The 18,911-nt window shown below is 43.7% G+C and overlaps 1 protein-coding gene across 3 annotated transcripts in view; it reads left to right on the forward strand.

Annotated features, from left to right (window-relative positions):
• The window catches only part of LOC139113912 (protein gustavus-like), a 175,355-nt gene that overhangs the window by 63,389 nt on the left and 93,055 nt on the right, over positions 1-18,911 (forward strand). For all 3 annotated transcript variants that reach the window (XM_070675360.1, XM_070675359.1, XM_070675361.1), the window contains one exon: positions 907-3,040. In XM_070675360.1, the coding sequence (XP_070531461.1) occupies positions 2,628-3,040 (413 nt within the window). In that variant the 5' untranslated portion in view covers positions 907-2,627. The remainder of the gene's footprint in view (positions 1-906; positions 3,041-18,911) is intronic.

Here is an 18,911-nt window from a genome sequence, read left to right on the forward strand (position 1 = left end):
ATACCGGGGCTAACGGCACCGCGGACACGCATAACCGTATAATCGAGATTTCATGGCTGATCCGTGCTCATTAGCGGCGTTACCGATGCCGATTAAACGGCAATTGCGACCGGCCGATCGAAAATCGTCACAGAATTCATATTGTGCAGTTTCCATATCTGGATGGCAATATTGATCCTTCCATTCGCCGTTAAGTATCTGCAACTTATTGCGATGGTTCACGTTTGCGGTTAACTCGATAAATTTTTTTTTTTTTTCTTTTTAATTTCTTGTAAATCGACGACTTTCAGAAAATATCTCTCGACTTTTATGATCTCTCAAAGCTTAACACGGAGGATCGAAGTCTTAGCTATCTGTTTTTCGTCACGCGTAACGAAGTGAAATCATCCGAACGGCGCGATCTGTTTTTCGAGCGTGGAATAAACGTGTTACTTTCTTCTTTTTTTTTTCTGTATATTTTTTAGCGTCGCTTTAACGTCTCGTAACACTGGGTAAAAAATTTCCGCGCTTACATGCCGGATCAGTTGCATTCGCGTGAGGTGCGTTCACGCAAAATAGAAGCGTACGGTGTATAATATTAAAAAAAAAAAGAAAGAAAAAAAGCGCAGTATTAAGTGTCGGCAGAATTATAAAACGATGATGACACGATTGCAACTGATAAAAACGAGCGATAAGGGAAAGGGGGGGGGGGAATCCGCGAAAGAAGGCCGCCTCTCACCTGCACACGTGCGTTTCATCCGTGGCTTTCCGCTGGAAGTCTCTCACGAGAATCGACGAAGACGAAATTGTTCATCTCCGCCGATTTGCACAAAGAACTTTTTACTTAGCTTTACTGTTTTTTTATTTTCATTTACAGCACGCCATTAATTATCACGACTAATCAATGCTGTTTTCTTTCTGTTGCAGGTAAGAGACTATACTAAGATTTACAAAGGGCTGCAGCGCGACCTTATCAAGTAGGTAATACAGATCGTCTGGTTATCAGCCAGCAATATAACGCTTATCTTATTTTTATTTTTAATTTATATTGCGTAAAAAAAAAAAAAATTTAGATTACTTGCAATTTACTTGCAAATAGGCAGGTTAAATTAAATCGTATATACACTTCCAAAATATAAATGATAAAATACGTCGTTCACTGACACCATATCCCATAATGTCTCGCCTGGCATTTAGACGCTGCGTTTAAATTAACACCTGCGCGCAATTTTATTGTCTCTCGATTCAGAGATCGGCTCCTAACGTCTCAGCCGTTAATTATCCCCGCCGTTAGGTAATAGAGATCGAGTTAAATACCTTCTGAATGACATCCCGGAGATACCTTTTACCGATGATTATTAATATCAAGCATGCGGGACTCGCGTTTCCCCGCAAATCGCGAACGCTACTCCAACTCGGTATCCACACTCGATTGCGTGATCGCGGTAATAAATAGTAAATGCCGTGGGATATCTTATCGATATCGCCTGCGTGCCGTGTGAATGTAAAAAGTTGCCAAGCAGCGGCTAGATATTTTTCCACTTTTTCGGTGCTTAGAAAATCTGCTGAAAACGTTATCAAATTTAGAGAAGAGCTAACGGTATTGGCTTGCGATTACGTTTTGTTTATATAAAAAAAAAAAAAAACAGGGTGCTGTTAATAGCATTGATTATCAATCTGTCAGCGTTCGTCATTTTTCAAGGCGTAAACGAGTTTGTCAGGTATCACGTGGCTTTAACATTTTCAAGACCAGGTGGAGGAGTCGATAGCGCAGGCGTCGTCGGCATTTTCGCGTGCCTACACCCTTCTATCGCGACAGAGCTTTCTTTGAGACAGCCCTGAAGCACGTAAATTGCGCGCGCAACCCGGTTTGAAATTCGTGGCGCGTCGCGGAGATCCTTGGGGGCTGCGTTCCTCTCTCGCCTTTCGTTCCACGTCCGTTCGTTCGTTGGGTTCGTTCGCTCTCGCACCGTTCGGCTCCGGTCGTAGAAGTCGATGCTAAGGTCGGAGTGCTGTCGCGCGAGAAGGGAGTGCCGGGCGCCTGTCTCGCCGCCCTCTCGGTCCTCCCAGTGATCCCGAATTTCCTTCGCGAGCACACGCGCTTACCGCTCGAGGATGACGCTCCCGAGCCCGGTCTCGCCCGTCTGGTACGCCCGAAATTATTTGCGAGCGAGCACGCTAGATCCCTGACTGAATCCGCGATTTTGAGGATAAAATAAAAAAAAAAGAGAGCAGGAAATAGAGAATCGAGGGTGGGATTCGTATCGTTCTGCGGATGTCTGTGTCGCGACGAAGTACCTCATCTCTGAGTGGCAGCGAGTACTATCGATTACCGAGTGAATTTAAACGGCTGCGTGTATAATTGCTGATAAGCATCTCGCGAGAGAGAGAGAGAGAGCGATAGAAGGGGGAGAGATAAAGAGACGCCTCGAGTTACACGACACCCTTCGTTGCAAGCGAAGAAGAGAATCCTTCTGTTATGGGGACGTACAAACGTCTCTTCCTCGACTGATCGAGCGATAACGGCCAGACATCGTCGCGTGAAGCGAGCCCAAAGAGAAGATAAAAAGCGAGACCGTCCTGGACCTGACTATGGCGAGGTGCGCGAGTAGCCGGTAGTTCGTGGCTGGCAGGGATGTCCTCGTGACATGTTACCCCGTGACCTTGACTGGCGCAACTACAACGTCCTCCGCGGAGAGGGTCGTCTTCTGGTGCGCGGGTCGAGCGGTAACACGAGCGGACGTTCGGTGTCCTTTAATCCGCGCGAGATCGAGTATCGCCTGCTGCCGCTGGTGCAGGTCAAGCCCGACTTCGTGATCCCATATGTGCTCTGCTGGCGGGTGCCGGGCGCGATTCACCGCATTCAGATCAATCCGTCGGTTCATCACCATCAACAGCAGCAGCATCAACTTCAGCATCATTACCAACAGCATCGTCAGCGCCGACGACACTTTGAAGGAGTGCCGCGGACACGTCCTGCGCCACCGCCTTCGACCGAGCATCGTTTCGCGTACGGCGCGCCGCAGCGTGACATCCTCGCGGATTTTGGTATGGAAACAAGGTGAGTGTTTCCCGGAGGCATCGAGGGCTCGATCTCGGATTCTCTCCCCCGGTTTATCGACGACACGGGCGTGTCGTGTCTGCTCTCATTTCGCGGTTTAGGCGTTTGCAAACTTACCCTCTGAACCATCTCGAGCTTAAATTCGTGCTGCGTGATTAAAAAAAGAATTAAAAAAAAAAAAAAACCTGGAGCGAACGCTTTTAGATTTTATTCAACTGATGAGCTTGCTTTATTATTTGTATAATGAAATCAAATATTGCGCGCACGTCACAGAACATCGCGCAACGATTTACTTTATTTCATTCTACTTTAATTAGCGCAGGGGTTAATATGCATGCAACGAGAATATTAAAATTTTTATAATTTTGTATTTCGCAATTAACATTTATGGATCTACCCTTTTTTACTCCAATTGATGCATAATTAAACATGCGCCTAGACGTGACGGCGAATAATGATAATTTTTTTTATATAACGAAATATGATTTATAATGATAACGCGCCTTGAAAAATTTTTTTTTTTTTTCTTTATTGAAACATTTTTATTCAAACACTTTTATTCAAACATTTTTTTTTTAACATTTTTATAACGAAGTATCTCGCGAGGACCACGTTTGTAGCTTAGCTAAACGTATAGATAAAGTTTACCTCTGTGACACTGTCACCGCAGCCGTTTTGGATGCGTCAGTTCATTGCCCCTCTCCGTGCCTTTGTGGCGCACCCTCGACCATGCAGCGAGGTAGAAACATTTCGTCGTCACTTCGACGTAAGCTGACGCCGTGCCAGGTGTTCCTATAATAGCAAAGTCTATTTCGCATATCGCGCGGTCGACATTGCACACGCTTATCGGACGTTCGTTACAATTACACGGCGTTTGACGCGAGCCGCGCGCGTCAACTAACTAGAATCGATTAAAAAAAAGGGTGGTCTCTGCATTTTTTCCATGACAGATAATTAAAGGTGCTCCCTCCCCCGCAATTCTTCCAAAAGATAAGATTTGAAGAAACGTAGCGCGTCGGCAATGATCTCGTGCCAAGGTATTTTTCTCTTTGTTCCTTCTAAAAGAAAAGAAAGAAAGAAAGAAAGAAAAAAAAAGAAAAAAAATGGTAAACGCCCGTCTACTGTCGCGAGCAGCTCCCTTCAGGTTCACCTTTTGCTGCCGCTGACAAGCCTCCCCCGACGCGTTTTTTCTACGAAAATCTAAGATCGTTGTATCACGACGCACAGAAGAGAGAGCACGTCGTATTATAGAAACACGAAAGAGAAGAAGTATAGAACCTCTTTAACATATATAGTATATTTTAGTTAACCAGCGCGGTGCTTCTCTCTTCCCAAAGTTTCGCGTCGCGGAACGATGATCCTCCGAATTTCATTCGACAGGAAAAAGAAATCGAAGAGCGCGTAAAATTTTACGGTTCAATATTAACTCGCCGCTGTCCGACGCGAGTCGATTCCCGCAAAAGCGCATGGGGGACCTTTGTTCGTGATGCAAATGCATCTCATTCGCCGGGGACATACAACGCGAGATTGCCCGTCAAATCCCAGAAGCATTGCGTATCTTTGGTTCGCCGCGGGGCTCTTTTATAAGTCCGGAATAAAAAGACCGATGGACGATCGCTCGTAAAAACCGCGCTTGGATGAGGGAGGGAAAAAAAAAAAAATAGTGAAAAAAGAGAAGAATTCCGCTAACCGGTCCGCGACAAGCTATTTCCGGTGGCTACTTCCCTCCGGCGACTTTCCATTTGCAAATAGCTTTGCAAAGCTCGAATATCATCATGACGTTTCTTTGGCTTTTACGGTGCCACGGTGGACGTGTGAAAACAGTGTCGATCAATCCGCGTCGCTCGTTGTTGCAAATTCACAAGGCCCGAAAGTCGAATCGCTTTAAGGACTGCGTTTTACATCGCGGGAGAGATCATTTTTACGATTCGTATAACGTCGCCACTCGATTCGCCACCGCGGTATACAAAGCCAGGAAATATTTATTGGTCGCATGTATATTTTTCTAGCGTCTGCTCGCGCATACTAGGGCATAGATTCGCTCCCAAGTGACACAAATTGCTCACATCGACATCGTAAAAAATGCAACGAGCAAACGTTACGCTGCAATGGTCGTCGAAAGAGTCGTTATTCACTTGTGAAAAATTAACGTGTTATTGCTATGCGATACCGAGTAAGACATACGTGAAATTTATAAATTTAACCAAGTACCGGTTGCGTAATAACGGTGTGTACTTGCCGCCGCGTAGTCGCTCATTAAATTTCAGACGGCGAAAGGTCAAGCTTTTATTCAATTCCTCACGAATTTTCACGCGTCATGAAAAAGAAACGTAAAAGAAAAAAAAAAAAAAATATTGGTATTACCGTTGCAATTGAAACTGCGAGGTTCACAAAAAAATAACGGGCGTTATCGATCCCCCTTGTGTTACACGGCCAGTGGCCTATCCGTACGTGGTCGTTATCGCTCTCTTAAAGTGATTCACGTTTTATCTAGATAAACAGAGGAGATAGAGAAAGGAAAGAGAGGAATGGGGTAACGTCGGCGGTAAATTCGAGCCATAAAGAGTACGGGCTGTATGATTCTGTATCTCTTCTTTAACTAAACAGAACAGCACCTTTCCCCTCTTTAACTGAGAAATATCTTAACCACGAGGAGAAAATGATTATTGCAGGAAGCCGTCCGAAGTAATTAGCAGTGCCCATTTTTTTTTCTTTGCGCCGTGTACCGCTTACTCCGTGTGTGATAAAATGCGGCTGTCCATTTGCGTTACATCTTAATTGTAAACTAATTTAAAGCGTATTATCAGCTCGAGCAGGTGAATAGCACAGGTCGTTGAGAAGAGAAGAGTAAGAGGGAAGGGAGAGAAACTGTCGCGACGCAAGCGAACTTTCGCGATCAGCTGAGATCGTTGCACATTAATTAATATTTGCCGTTGGGAATTTTAGCTGAATTCCGCCGCACGCAACCTTTCGAGCAAGTACATCGCGATTACGCGTTATTATCTTGCAATTAGAAATTCATTAGAGACATCGTAAAACGAGCGTTTCTACGAGCGGGCTTGGAAAAAGTCAAGTTGCTTTATTGCGGGACGATCTCGGCCTTTTTTTTTTTTTCTTTTCACGCTCGTTGGCGCAATAATGGCACGTAATTTATTAAGTCTCCTTCGGCGCGACAATTTGCGTTCCGCCGTGATGGATACGCGAAATTTTCGCGTCGACAAATGAGCTAGGCATTCACGCTAGACGATCGTCCGTGCGTAATTGGGCGAGTCATCGGGGTTTTCGGAAAGTCGGGATTCCTCTTCGTCACGCGTTCTGAAAATTCGCGGCGAACGATCGTGGGGACAAAAAAAGTGCCTCTGAAAGTTTCTAAAGACGGTTTGTCTAGCGCGAGAGGAAAAAGTGACACGGTGTTATACTCCCGGCGTCCCGAGATCTCTTTCTCCTACCGGTCCCACCGTGCTCGGCGATAAAAACCCCTCGGAATCCCAGGGACTTTCCCGGGTTACACCAGCCATCAGGAACTATCCTGTAAAAGGGAATAACGGACAAACATGAGAGAAAAGGGCAGGCGAGGTGAGGCTCAGTTCGTGTCGCGCGTCGCGACGTTAGATTTAATTTAAGCGTCGTCGGTCCGAAATCTCCCGCGTCTTCGCGACGCCGCCGTCGGTCGCGTTTCTTTCAGGAGAGTTTATACGTACCAACGACGGTAACGCGCGACGAATTTTAGAAACGTGAAGAAGCGTATATCGCGCTTCCGGTCTGTCTTTATTAAGGGCGCGAAATGCCCGCCACGTCGACGCGCGGCTTTCACGCTCGAGAACGGGATTGAATATGTGCATGAAATCGCCATCTCTTCAAAATCTTTTTATCGTTATATGGCTTTTTTCACAGCGACGATTGCTCCCAAGACTTACGTCAATCTCTCTCGTATTAACGAAGCTTCGTTACTGATCCTTTTAATTTTATTCTATCTTATTTTATTTTATATTATTTTATTTTTTTAAATATAGTTGACGTTGCGCCACGGTTTTCTAGGAAATTATATTTTTCACGAGCGCTATCGCGTTTCACGTGCTGACGAAGATTTGCAGACGGTTTTAAGTTAATTTTTTTTTATTTTATTTTATTTTTTTTTACACGCCACAATTGCGAAACACCTGCGAAACTTATTTAGAATTGTGTGTTTCCTGTGTACAACTCGTACGCCTGCCTTCCCCCTTTTTACGTTGAACCACACATTTCTGAGCCATGCACTTAGATGTATAAGAGGTGCCGACACACGGTCGGCCATTCCTCATTCATAAATTATTTATTTCACTGAAGAGGGGGAGAGAATGTATTCTGAATGGCCGTGCACATTTTATTGCAATTACACAGTTGCACACTAAACGCTTGATAAAAGGTACGCGGAGAAATACAAACGGCTGTAAAATGAAAACAATTGTAGCATGAAAATTATTCATATCCATATATAATTAATAACTTTAATCATTATTTAATGTTTGGAATAAAATATATATCCGATAACATTTATAAAGTATACGGTACAACATTAAAATATTATGTGATTCGTGTATAATAATACTATTCTTTTTTTAGAGATAAAAAAAAAAAATTAATTTTTAATTAAACGTATAACAAACTACTTTTTAAAATTATTTAAATTATTACAGGACTTTATGTTACAAAAAAAAAAAATGTGGGAGGGAAAAAGAGTTTATTTGGTCCTATTCTACTATGATCTTTAATACTAAATCGGTCGTATAATACGTTAATAAATTGCTGTGCATGAAAAGTTTGAAATATGCTAATACGGAACCATGTAAATGCATGAAACCAATTATACAGACACATTATAACTTTTATGTTAATACCGGTGTAAATTACGATTAAACAGTCTTATAATATAACTTCTCTTCTACTAAATTTGTTTCCGTTGTTATGAAAATTGCACGATGAAAGAGAGCAGCAAGAGGGGCAATATAGCGAAACATTGAAATACGATTCTGCTATTTTAGAGCATAAAGGCCGCATTGTATCGCTATTTTAAGTCTTTCTAAAATTACGCAGAATTTTGTCGAGTTTAAATTATCACACAAAATGCAGAGCGCACAGTTGCGCGAATATTCCGAGTTCAAAGCCGCGTGTCAATTTGCGTCACATGTGATTTAACCATTTCGTGTAAAACAGAATATCGGCGCCATATAAAACAGATTGCCTTCGAAGCCGCGCTTTGTGAACATTTCGGATACCCTCCCCCCTTTTTTTTTTTTTAATCATTCACTCCCAATTATATCCGTTTAAGACAAATTATTGCGTACATCACCGCCACGCCCAGCCGCTATCTTCTCCGTGCTTCCCATCGTCCCTGCGCGCGGAAAAGTTCGGACTGCAATTCGCAAACCGGTCCGGCAAAAAAGACTCCCCCTCCCCTTCCCTTCGACTCGAAAGACTCGCAAACCCGACCGCAGCCGGTCGGTTTCCTAGAATATTTCTACGTCTTCAAGCTTCTTGAAGCTCCACAACGTCTGAGCAACTTTGAAAGTTTAGTTTTCCACATATACGTAACTTTCGTGCCGTGGCTACGCGAAATAAATCTGGAAATCTTATTATGAGAAAACGAATTTAGCACGGGCCTGCTCGTATGAATCGCTTTGGTATTTTTGTGACAGGGCGTAATTTTCAGAAATATTTTCTGACAGAGATTCGATATATGTATATCTTTTTTTCTCTCTCTTTTCTCGCAAGTTGAAAATTTTATTGTCGAATACCTTGTAAAGTGAGAGATTCATTCGTATAAAAACAAATATGTATTTCATATATTTCATGTGTGATAATCCAATTGCAATAAAAACCATTCGTACGGGAGCAATAGAATTTAAACTGACCCGTCGCAATCGAGTATTTTTCCAAGATGAATTTAGGTCGGGACCCAGCCTCCCGAAAATATTCAACTACAACCGGTTCGGTCGTTCATCGTTTGACTATTTAAATTCTTTATATGTTGCAACCCCAGGTCCAGCAATCTTGTTGACGATAGCCTCTTTTATTGCATTTGACACGAAAAACAACAGAGTTCACGCGAGATGAGAACCGCTGCATTAAAGCAGACGCTTTGCGGCGCTGCCGCATTTTGCAGGTCCCACTCTTCTATCGACCGAGCGGCGTTGCCGGCTCCTTTCCCATGCCCCTTTATCGCCCCTTTCCAATGCAGCCCTTCTCCCCTTTCTCTCGGCTGCCGCCCTGTCTGTCTTTTTCTCCTCTCGCCGATGGCTGTCTATATTTCTCTCTTTATCCACTTCGGACTTGGAGCCCATCGCGGCTAGAGACTCCTCTCCCTTTCCCTCCGCCTTGCCTCCTATCTCCGGCTATCTATTTCTTCTTCTCGCATATTCCTCTCCCTTCGCTTCTTCTCTCCTCTTTTGCCTCCTTCTATCGTTCTCTGTCTGCCCACTTCACCTCCTTCCGACACAGCTGTTCCGTCTCTTCCTAGGACAGATGCCGCGACTCGGTGCAACGTCACCTTTATTGTGCCTTTTTCTCCCTTTCCTCCCGCCTTCTTCTTCGATCTCTGCTCTATTTCTCTCTTTCTGCCTTTCCCTCCTTAGCTCAATATCCGACATTCTACAATCTCTTGATAAAGGCGAGCCCGATCATGAAGGACTCGTCTGTCGATGACGAGCTTGGTTTCCTTCTCCCCTGTCCTATTGGATCTATGTTGGCTCGATGTTGGCTCGATGTTGTTCGCTGTTTGGACGTAACCTCCTGATATTGCACCGGTATTCCGTGAGTAGTTTCAAACTATCGGAGTAGTTCGAACAGCTCGAACTTTCTCGCTTACACCAGCCAAGTTCGATGTTTCTCCGACACTTTTCGATGCGTCCCGCCAGGCGAAACATCACGATAGTTAAGCGGGCGGTACACGTAGAGAATAAAATCGATTTTCGATTTTCGAATTAGATTAAATGAGCCGAAGAAACATGTATACGGTTTGAGAAATTCTATCTGATTTTGATTTTCAACGTCGTTCCTTGTTTTTTTTTTCCTATAATTAGCTCTTTTCTCATTTATTAAATTGAGATAATTACTTTAATTAATATTACATTACTTCATTTCGCGTTGGCGCGATCTCGCAGTTTGCCTCCGCTTGCGGGAATCCATCTCACGCGAAGTAAACTTGGGATCCGTGTAATCTGCGGGAGATGTGTTTTTCACCAATTTCAATCCGTCTTCGAGTTGGTCCGAGAGAGTCGCGTTGGTCTCTCAGATCTCCGCCGGCTGCTTCTCTTTCCTCGGGTCGCCGAGTCTTCGTACTTCGTGACTAGCTCGCCGCAGACTTCATCCAACCGTCGGTGGAGGTCGTAGGGCATCCCAGATCTGGGTCGGTTTCCGCTAGAATTACAAAGGCGAAGAAACGAGATAGGGTGGATGCGCCGTAAACTCCCGTTTTGCCGTTTTATTTGTGAAATCTAAGAGAACGACCACTTTTGTGTATACCGGCTATTTACTTAAAAAAGACCGTGATTATATCGATCGTGGCAAAATACTTTTATGCAAAACGGGTTGCAAGCTAAACGGGTCGCTCGCGCGGCATCTCTGAATTCACGTGTCTTTAAATTTTTAACGACGCGAGGCTCGTAACATTTTCACGGTGCAATTTCTTTGGAACGATTGTCGGAGACGTATAAATTTGTTTCCCCGTATCGAGAGTGAGAAAACGCAGCCGAGAAAAGAGAAAAAAAAAAAAAAAAAGATACGTGCCGCATCATTTGTATTCATACGTTGAGTAACGTATCTTCTGTCTGCATGCTCGAGTCCACTCCTGAGAATCTCCGTTGAGAGGTATCGTTTCTTGAAAACGACCACGGGGACCGCGAACCGATCTTAATAATGCGGCTACCTACCGCGGCGTGTATCTCGATCCCTTTCGCACGACAAGAGCCGGGCAGACGGGATAACGTCGTGTAATGAAGATTAATCTCGTCTAGCAAGCGTGCACCGGCCATACCGCATTCATAAATCAATCATATCCGTCCGATTATCATTCAAATCGGTCCCCGATCCTCATCGCTGTTCGCCGCTCGCCGGCTACACGTCGCCGCGCGGAATCGACAAATCGGCTACGATCGGCTGGCCATGACGACCTAAGAAGTCGAGTCGCTCGCAATAAACGGGTGAGGTAGCGATGGATAAGTTTAACGATTGGCAAGACTAATATTGTCCATCTATTTAGAAAATTGTATATTTTATTATTTAATCGCCGAACTATCGTTTACACGTAATGAGCGTTGCCGTAATGATCCGCGAAGACGACTGGATCTACGAACGGCAGTCGTGTCGTTATATCGGGGAAAAAATCCAGGAGCGATAATATTTTTCCATCTTAGTTCTTTACCGCTGACGTTTATTTGCCATTATAGGGCTTATGATAATGAAGATTCCTCTATATTTCCGCGGATTCTCTTTGTGAGCAAGAGAGTTAAAGCGCTCCACCTAGCGCCGCGCGCTTATTGCGATCTTATACATTATGGAATCTCTGGCAAGCGAGAGCTGAAGGAAAAACGGTTCTCCAATCTTTAGAAAAGCTCGATTAACATAAACCGAATCGGGCTAATCGAGCCGTGATATCTCGCGAAAGATATGATCGATTCGTATGAATAAGTTCGCGCTCGCCTCGCCGCGGCCTCCTCCCGCGAGGAATTAATTGTTTCGTTCGACGGTAAAAAGCGCGTAAGAAAAAAAATTAAAGAAAAAATTATCCCGTCTCCGACTGCGACCGGCTATGAAAGGACGCACAATCGACAACTTCGAGAGGCCACGTGTTCCTTTCTCAGTGTAAATCGTGTCGCGTTCCCTCCGATCTGGCAGCAATAATGGTAGCGTTCGTGCGATTCGCACAGCGCGAATCTCGGATAACGCAGCACGGTGCTGCTCCTTCTCGTTGTGCACACAAACCATGCATTCGATGGTTTGCCCCTGAGATTCCCGACCTATCATCATCGAGGTAGTAACCACAGACTGATCGATTCGGGGAACTCTCTAATTTGCCTTTTCAAGTCCGTCCGTTATAGCAAAAAAAAAAAAAAATAGAGACCGAGTATCAGGTAGTAGCTCGCGTTAGAATTTATCGCACGGCTCCGAAAAATTTCTGAGTAATTCAGGTATCCATAAAATTCGAGGCAAGTACCGATCATCGCTTTTGTGCCTCTCGCAGAGAAGGTACTCGGAATTTAATTTTACATTTATGTTGAATCATCCTAGAGTCAAAAATTTTTTTTTATTAACGTTGTAGAGCTCGCATTTTTTAAAACAATTTTTTTCAACTCATTTATCTGTGATTATATTAAATTACATTTGATCTAGATTTAATATATTTATTAAATGCAATTGTACATTTATGATTACGCAATTTACGATTATTTTTTGTAAACTTGAATTATCGAAGCAGACGGACGTCCGTGCGAGCAGTTAATAGTTTTAATCAGTTAATTTGGAGCCAGCCGTTTGTTATTGATTGCATGAAAAATGAAAGGATGCGGTGGGACAAATCGTATCAATTATGCGACGACTACGCGAGAATGGAAGACTGAATGTAAATCCGGCATGTGTCCCACCTCAACCCAATGACCGCAAACACACCGGTACATTTAATATGATAATCGACGATATGTGCATACCTGAATCGGCCCTCGGTCTGTCTGAGAGTACGAAAACCGGTTTCCGTCTCATAGCGATGAGGACAGATTAAGGTCAATTCACATTATGCACCGTGATGCCGCACGTACGTGCGCCGAAGTGTTCTGTCGCGATAAACAACAGGCGTTTTTATTTTTGCGGGTGAGGAATTGCAATAATGCGATAGGCGAGGATTTAGGATCTCTTAACGAAATTGAGAGAGGAATCGCTCTCTCCTTTCATTTCCCGGGCTTACGCGGACATCTCCTTGCGACAAGTCACGTAAATCGCGAGCATTGCGAGTATTCAGTCACGCGACATAGTTACGACGAAATTTTCAGACTTTTGTATGAAAACTCGAGGGTTCGCGGTCACTTCGCCGAAGTTAGGACGACGTTACGCGCGAGATGCGTGAAAAACTGCCGCGCCCATGTCGAAGTTAGTTCGGAACTTTTATCCGGCGGATTAATCCATTTTGCATAATAGCCGCGCGTATCTAGCGGCCACATTGTTCGACGCGAGGTGACTTTCGCCCGAAAGGTGAAGGAGAGAATCGGCGCGGCTGGTGATGCCGGGGGGGAGGGAGGGCCAAGGGCGAAGGCGAGATTTGTCACCAGAAAATTACCAGGGTGCAACGTTGCACGTATAGTCGGGCTCGTAAATTTCATTTCCAGCCGATCGAACGATTTGCCCGTATAACGCACGCGGCGCTATGACGGCGCCCGCTAACTTCAGCCGGTTTCTACAAGCTCTCGCGGAGATAAGTTATGGGAACGCTTCGCACCGCGATCGATTAACTCGCATTGTGAACGCCGCACTCGGATAAGAAATTGTATCCTTACACGGCCGCGCTATCGCCTCGCGTACGTCTCCTTTTCCTACCCAAGACTGATGCCAGAGATAACAATCACTTTGGCCGACCGTTCAAAAAATATTATATTTTAATTTTAATTATTAATTTATATAAAAATTTGCTAGGGTAACAATTTTTATTTTTCTCGCTTTTTTTATTTTTTAATTTTTTTAATTATAAGCGATCTAGTGTTATTCACAATCTTTTCCTCGCGAAGGTTAATTTCGAACGACGCACACTGGTGCACAGTGAAAGGTTTTTAGCGGCGTGTATCATCATTTTAACAGCCTAGTAACTACGTCAGGCATGCGGTCGTTAATTAAGATGTTAATTCGCCGGTGACGATTTTAACGCGTTTGCCCACGACAAAGCGCGTCTTGTGTATCTCCTAAGATTCGTATATTAATTAAGACCCGCAGCTTTTGCGGCGATCGTGATCGCACAGTCACCTTGGCATTTGTGTCGAAATGGATATGCGCATCAAACAATGGCTATCGTTAATGAGTCGTGCGTAATAGCCGGCAAGTATCGATTTCGCTATATCGCAGATGACGTTTCGTCACAACGGTGATGTCTACACCGTCGTCGTGGGCACGGTATGCTCGGCCGTCGTTTTCCAAATGGGAAAACTTCGCCTCTCGATCGAATAACTAGCATTCGCATTTCGGCCGGATATTATTCAAGTTGAATAACAGCGTTAAACACACGGGAAACTTGTTCCGTCAATACGGCATTTTGACGGGCAATTTTATTTCCAACGCAGTTTTTTTTTTTTTTTTTTTCCAAGCGGCAAAATAAATACTTCATTTAGAATCGTAATTAATTGTAGTTGTTTGCTCGTGAAATTGCTCTTTATTGCGCAAGACTTCAATTTTTCATTTTATCGGGAGATGAAAGCCCGGCGGAGAGCGGACGATGGGGAGGGCAGAGGCTCTTTTATCTCTTTTTGTCGCAATTTAATGATAATACTTACTGAGCCGGCAAATTGATACAATATTTTAATGTAAATTATTACCCCCGGTGTTGTTAGAGATTCTCGCACGGCGCCGAATTTTCTATCTAAGGCGCCTAAGTGCCTAGCAAGCGAAGTTTTAAGGGAGAAAATGCCGGGATGTTCGTGTAATCTTTATGCAAAGCTACCCGCAAAGAATATTGTGTTCCCGTGCTTTCTTAGGTGAATACCGCGTTACTGCCCCACATTCTCTAATCCTTTACGTGTATTTACGCATGGCCGGCGAATGTCGACGCGAAAGAGACGGAGACGACATTACGTCGGCTTATCCCCGAAGAAACGCGGTCACATGGCGCTCGGTGATGACGGTTCGTTAAAGAACGAAAGAAAAACGGGCCCGGGAGGGAAAAGCACGACGGCTAGAAAGAGAAGGAGCTGAGAACGCGGTGTCTTTTCCGCTACCGCCGCCATACTGAAAAACCTTCTCCCTCGGGGCTGTCACTTACAAGGGCGTGGGCGTGCAAACCCAGGGAATTTAATACTCTCGAAATATCAGATGTCGAAGGTAAAATGTCGCCGGGCGGACGGCAATTGCAATTGCGCACGTTCGCTTTTTCTTTCCCCTTCGCTCCCGCCTCGTTCTTCTCCATCTTCCTCCTCGAGGTCTCTTACCGCCGGAGCTTATTGCCGCTCTTTCCCATTACGGTCATTAAATCATTGCAAGTGGCGGACAATGGCCTTGTCGCAACATTTTTTTTTTTCCTCCGTCAAGTACTACCTTGAGAAATCACAAGAAGATCCCGCTCGATCGACTTGTTATCGCTCGCGAACGGCGGGTCTTTTTACATGCTTCGGTTTAAATGATAAACGGTTTTGCATATTTTGGTCTTTATAATTTTATACAGATGCATAGATTGCGCTTATTTCACCCCTTCGCACTCACTTCGTCTCGGTCCCGCTCTTCCGTCCTTTTTCCCTTTTTCTCAATCCCTCAACCCAGGTCAACGTACGTGATGTCAGAAGATTCTATTACCACATCCCTCAGGGGGAATCATCCCCGTGAAAAAATTCAGGAAACCAATAAATTATTCTTCAGGTACAATTAATTTCCTTCCGTTATACGCCGGGACAGGGGGCTGCACAAATTTGTCGCTGCGCAGATTTGATACGTTTACGTATAATATCGCTTAGTGTGCGTTCGAAGTTATTAAATAGAAAATTTAAATTTTTATTATAATAATATAGATGCAAATGTGCTCCGAGCGAAGCGCCTAAGAGTTATCAATACAAACTCGTTAATAAAATTTGGCTGCCAACATGCAGCTCGTCATTATCGTCAGGTGCAAAATGTTGCTGCGGAATGAGATTTTTAATGCAGCATTTACGACAACAGCGCGTAATAAAGCACCGTTCCCGTTTCTTCTTTTATGTCGAAAATCTACTCGAGGCGGCGCGTCATAAAATTTTTATTTCGCCGCGAGAAAAGAAAAAAAAAAACACGAGAAATAATCGCGCCGTATTAAATGTTTCCTCCACAACAGAGCTGCAGTTTAGCACGGAAAGTGATAGAGGCGAGGTAGAACGGTAGACTAGGGCCTTCTGTCTTTTTACAATGATAATCGCCAGCGGATGAAGACCGACGAGAAAACCACGGGACGAGGTAGAACAACGGCGGAAAAAGGTTGCTGAAACCCTTAAATTTACACGCGTCGCGAGTTTGCCCTCTTACGATTTCTCCTGTCCTCGCGAACTCGTTAGAAATCTTCTGTAACAACGCTGGATCATCTGTATTTCCGTGACCGTGGTAGGGGAGCTCTTTTTTTTTTTACCGTCGTCGACCGATCGCTTATTACATAGGAACATGTTCACATGGTACTCACGAAAAATTAAGAAGGTGCGAAAATTCAATTAGGAATATTATCTTACTTGAAAACAAAGAGAATAATTCTGGTCAGCTACATGGCAGGGTAATAAAATAATAAGAGATGACATTAATGACCACGAGTGTTCCGATCACCGTGCTATCTATATGATATTCATAAAAAAAAAAAAATTAAAAAAAAAAATAGAGACACGAAGCGTTATGTGATGCGACGCGGGATTGGCCAGGCGATTGGACACGCATCAAGTAATACGAGACATCGAATGTTTCCACGTGGTAATCTCTTTCACGGGCATATGCGGTGCACACTGCACTTCCGATGAGGACACGTGTGCGTTCACGCGTAATGGTACTAACCCGGCGATTGCACTCGTTGGCTTTTTCATAGCGCAATGGCGTTCCCGTTCTTTGACAATGGATTCGCTCGAAAAATATTTGTCGAAAGACCGGGGAATATGGTAGCCGCGCCGCGCCGCCAATCGTTCGTATAATTCGTTGATAAAGAATATCGAATACACGCTTGTACGCGCCGCGCGTCGATATTTTATAATGCACCAATTATTATTTGTAATCCGTTTAGCGCGAACTGATAATGGTCAGCAGTATCGTAGATAATGCACGATATTATTATTATGCTATATCATTGTATTACGATACAGAATACACGTACCAAGTATTACGCTGAATCACTCGGTACTAATTACACTACGCTGTTAAGTCCGTGTAGTAGAATTCAACTGATTATTGGACGATCACTGTTCTTACTCAATTGCTTAACTTTTCTCTAGATAAAAATTTGTTATCGTATTAAAACTTCCTTTAATTGATATGCGTTTATTTTACGACAATCATATTGTTACTCCCGCTTCGGAATTCGGTGCGCGCGAGATCCGAAGCGAACGTAACAATATGATTAAGAAAATATAGCTCTTGTTTGCTAATACTTAGCCAAATTAATCACGTATGAAGTAGACGGCGATGGAGAGTTAAAAGTGACTATGAAATTAACGGTGTTTGAACGTTGGGCGTTTCGCAGAATGCGTGACAATTTGCGGGCAATAATTAAATTGCGGCATAAACTAAATTAGTTAAATGATAGACGGTTTCGCATATTTCGGTCTCTATAATTCTATACAGCATCTTGAGCTATATCAACGGCTGAAATCGATGACGTCACATATTACAGGCACGTTTATGCTGCCAGCTGTTTTCGACATCTGCGTACGTGGTCGCGTTGAAAATTATGCGAAAAATTCTACACGAATGCATTCGCGTAAGCGTGGGCACGCGTTTATTGGCTCGTAAATTTATTTTTGCTCGGGGGAAAAAAAAATATATTGAAAACATATCGGCTCCGCAACTTGCAATTTAGACCATGTCAAGCATATTTTTTAACAATTTTTATTTATGAAAAAAAAAAAATTGTAAAACGTAGCTTCTTCAATTTTATCGACGGTGTTCTTCTCCGGTTAAATGAAAGAGTTGCAAGACACATTTCTGAAATTTTATTTGCACTTGACGTTATCTTTTATGAGGTACTAAACATTTAAAGCGTTAACAGTATTTGATTTTTTTATTTATTTCTTTTTATTTTTTAATTTTATTTCTGACAATTTGCGACGCGCTGCTTTAATATACCCCGAAGGTCTGAGAAAGGAAACAATTAAACGGTTCGTAGATACGGAAGGTATTCATATGGTCTATAAAAAAGTATCGAGCGTAATGACACCGCGTTGCGTTCGCTTTGAATAATGATTATAATTTGCGACAAGATAATTTTAAGGATAGCAGTCTATAATGACGTGTTCGCTTACTCGCACTACTACTTTAATTCAGCGCGTACAATTTTCATGCGCACCTGCTTTTCCACTTTAACCGTCGCGTTACTCGCGCATTTTACTTTCAACGGTCCAAATATTCAGGGAAAAACTGCAGTACATTGTCGTGCTCGCGCGCTATCATCGCCGGGGCAATTATTATATCCGAGAGCGGCGTAAATTGAGTTATTTAAATTAATCCTCCATTAAAAACGTATTACGAAGGCGCGTGCAAACACAGGTACTGTAATAAGACTCACTCTTCCTCGCGATAAATCTCGGCGACCAAGTTCATAATTATTTTTTTTTTTTTTCTTTTTTTTTTCTGACGCGAAACCGCCCGGTCATAAATTGAGTCTTCCGTTTCAATTATTTTCCGCAATTATTCAAACTGCATCCGGCGGGAGTGCGGCCGTCATCGGAAAGTTTTCCGCCCACGGCGCAGGAATCCGCGTCGAGATTCGCTTTTTCCCATTCGCCTGGGTTAACGAAGTCTTCGAAGTTACCGCGGGCGGAATTCTCGATTGCGAAAGAAGCGCGTGGTAGCGTTGCATTTTTCATTCGAACTGCCAGTTGCGAGTTTTCCGCGGCAGGAATGCAAAAGGGAGGTATGCAGCATCGCGCAATGGCGCGTGTGACAATGGCGGAATGTTGATCGGACATTTTTAACTGAAAAGAAGTCACGTTAA

The sequence above is a fragment of the Cardiocondyla obscurior genome, linkage group LG03 (genome assembly GCF_019399895.1).
Source record: "Cardiocondyla obscurior isolate alpha-2009 linkage group LG03, Cobs3.1, whole genome shotgun sequence".
Taxonomy (NCBI): Eukaryota; Metazoa; Arthropoda; class Insecta; order Hymenoptera; family Formicidae; genus Cardiocondyla; species Cardiocondyla obscurior.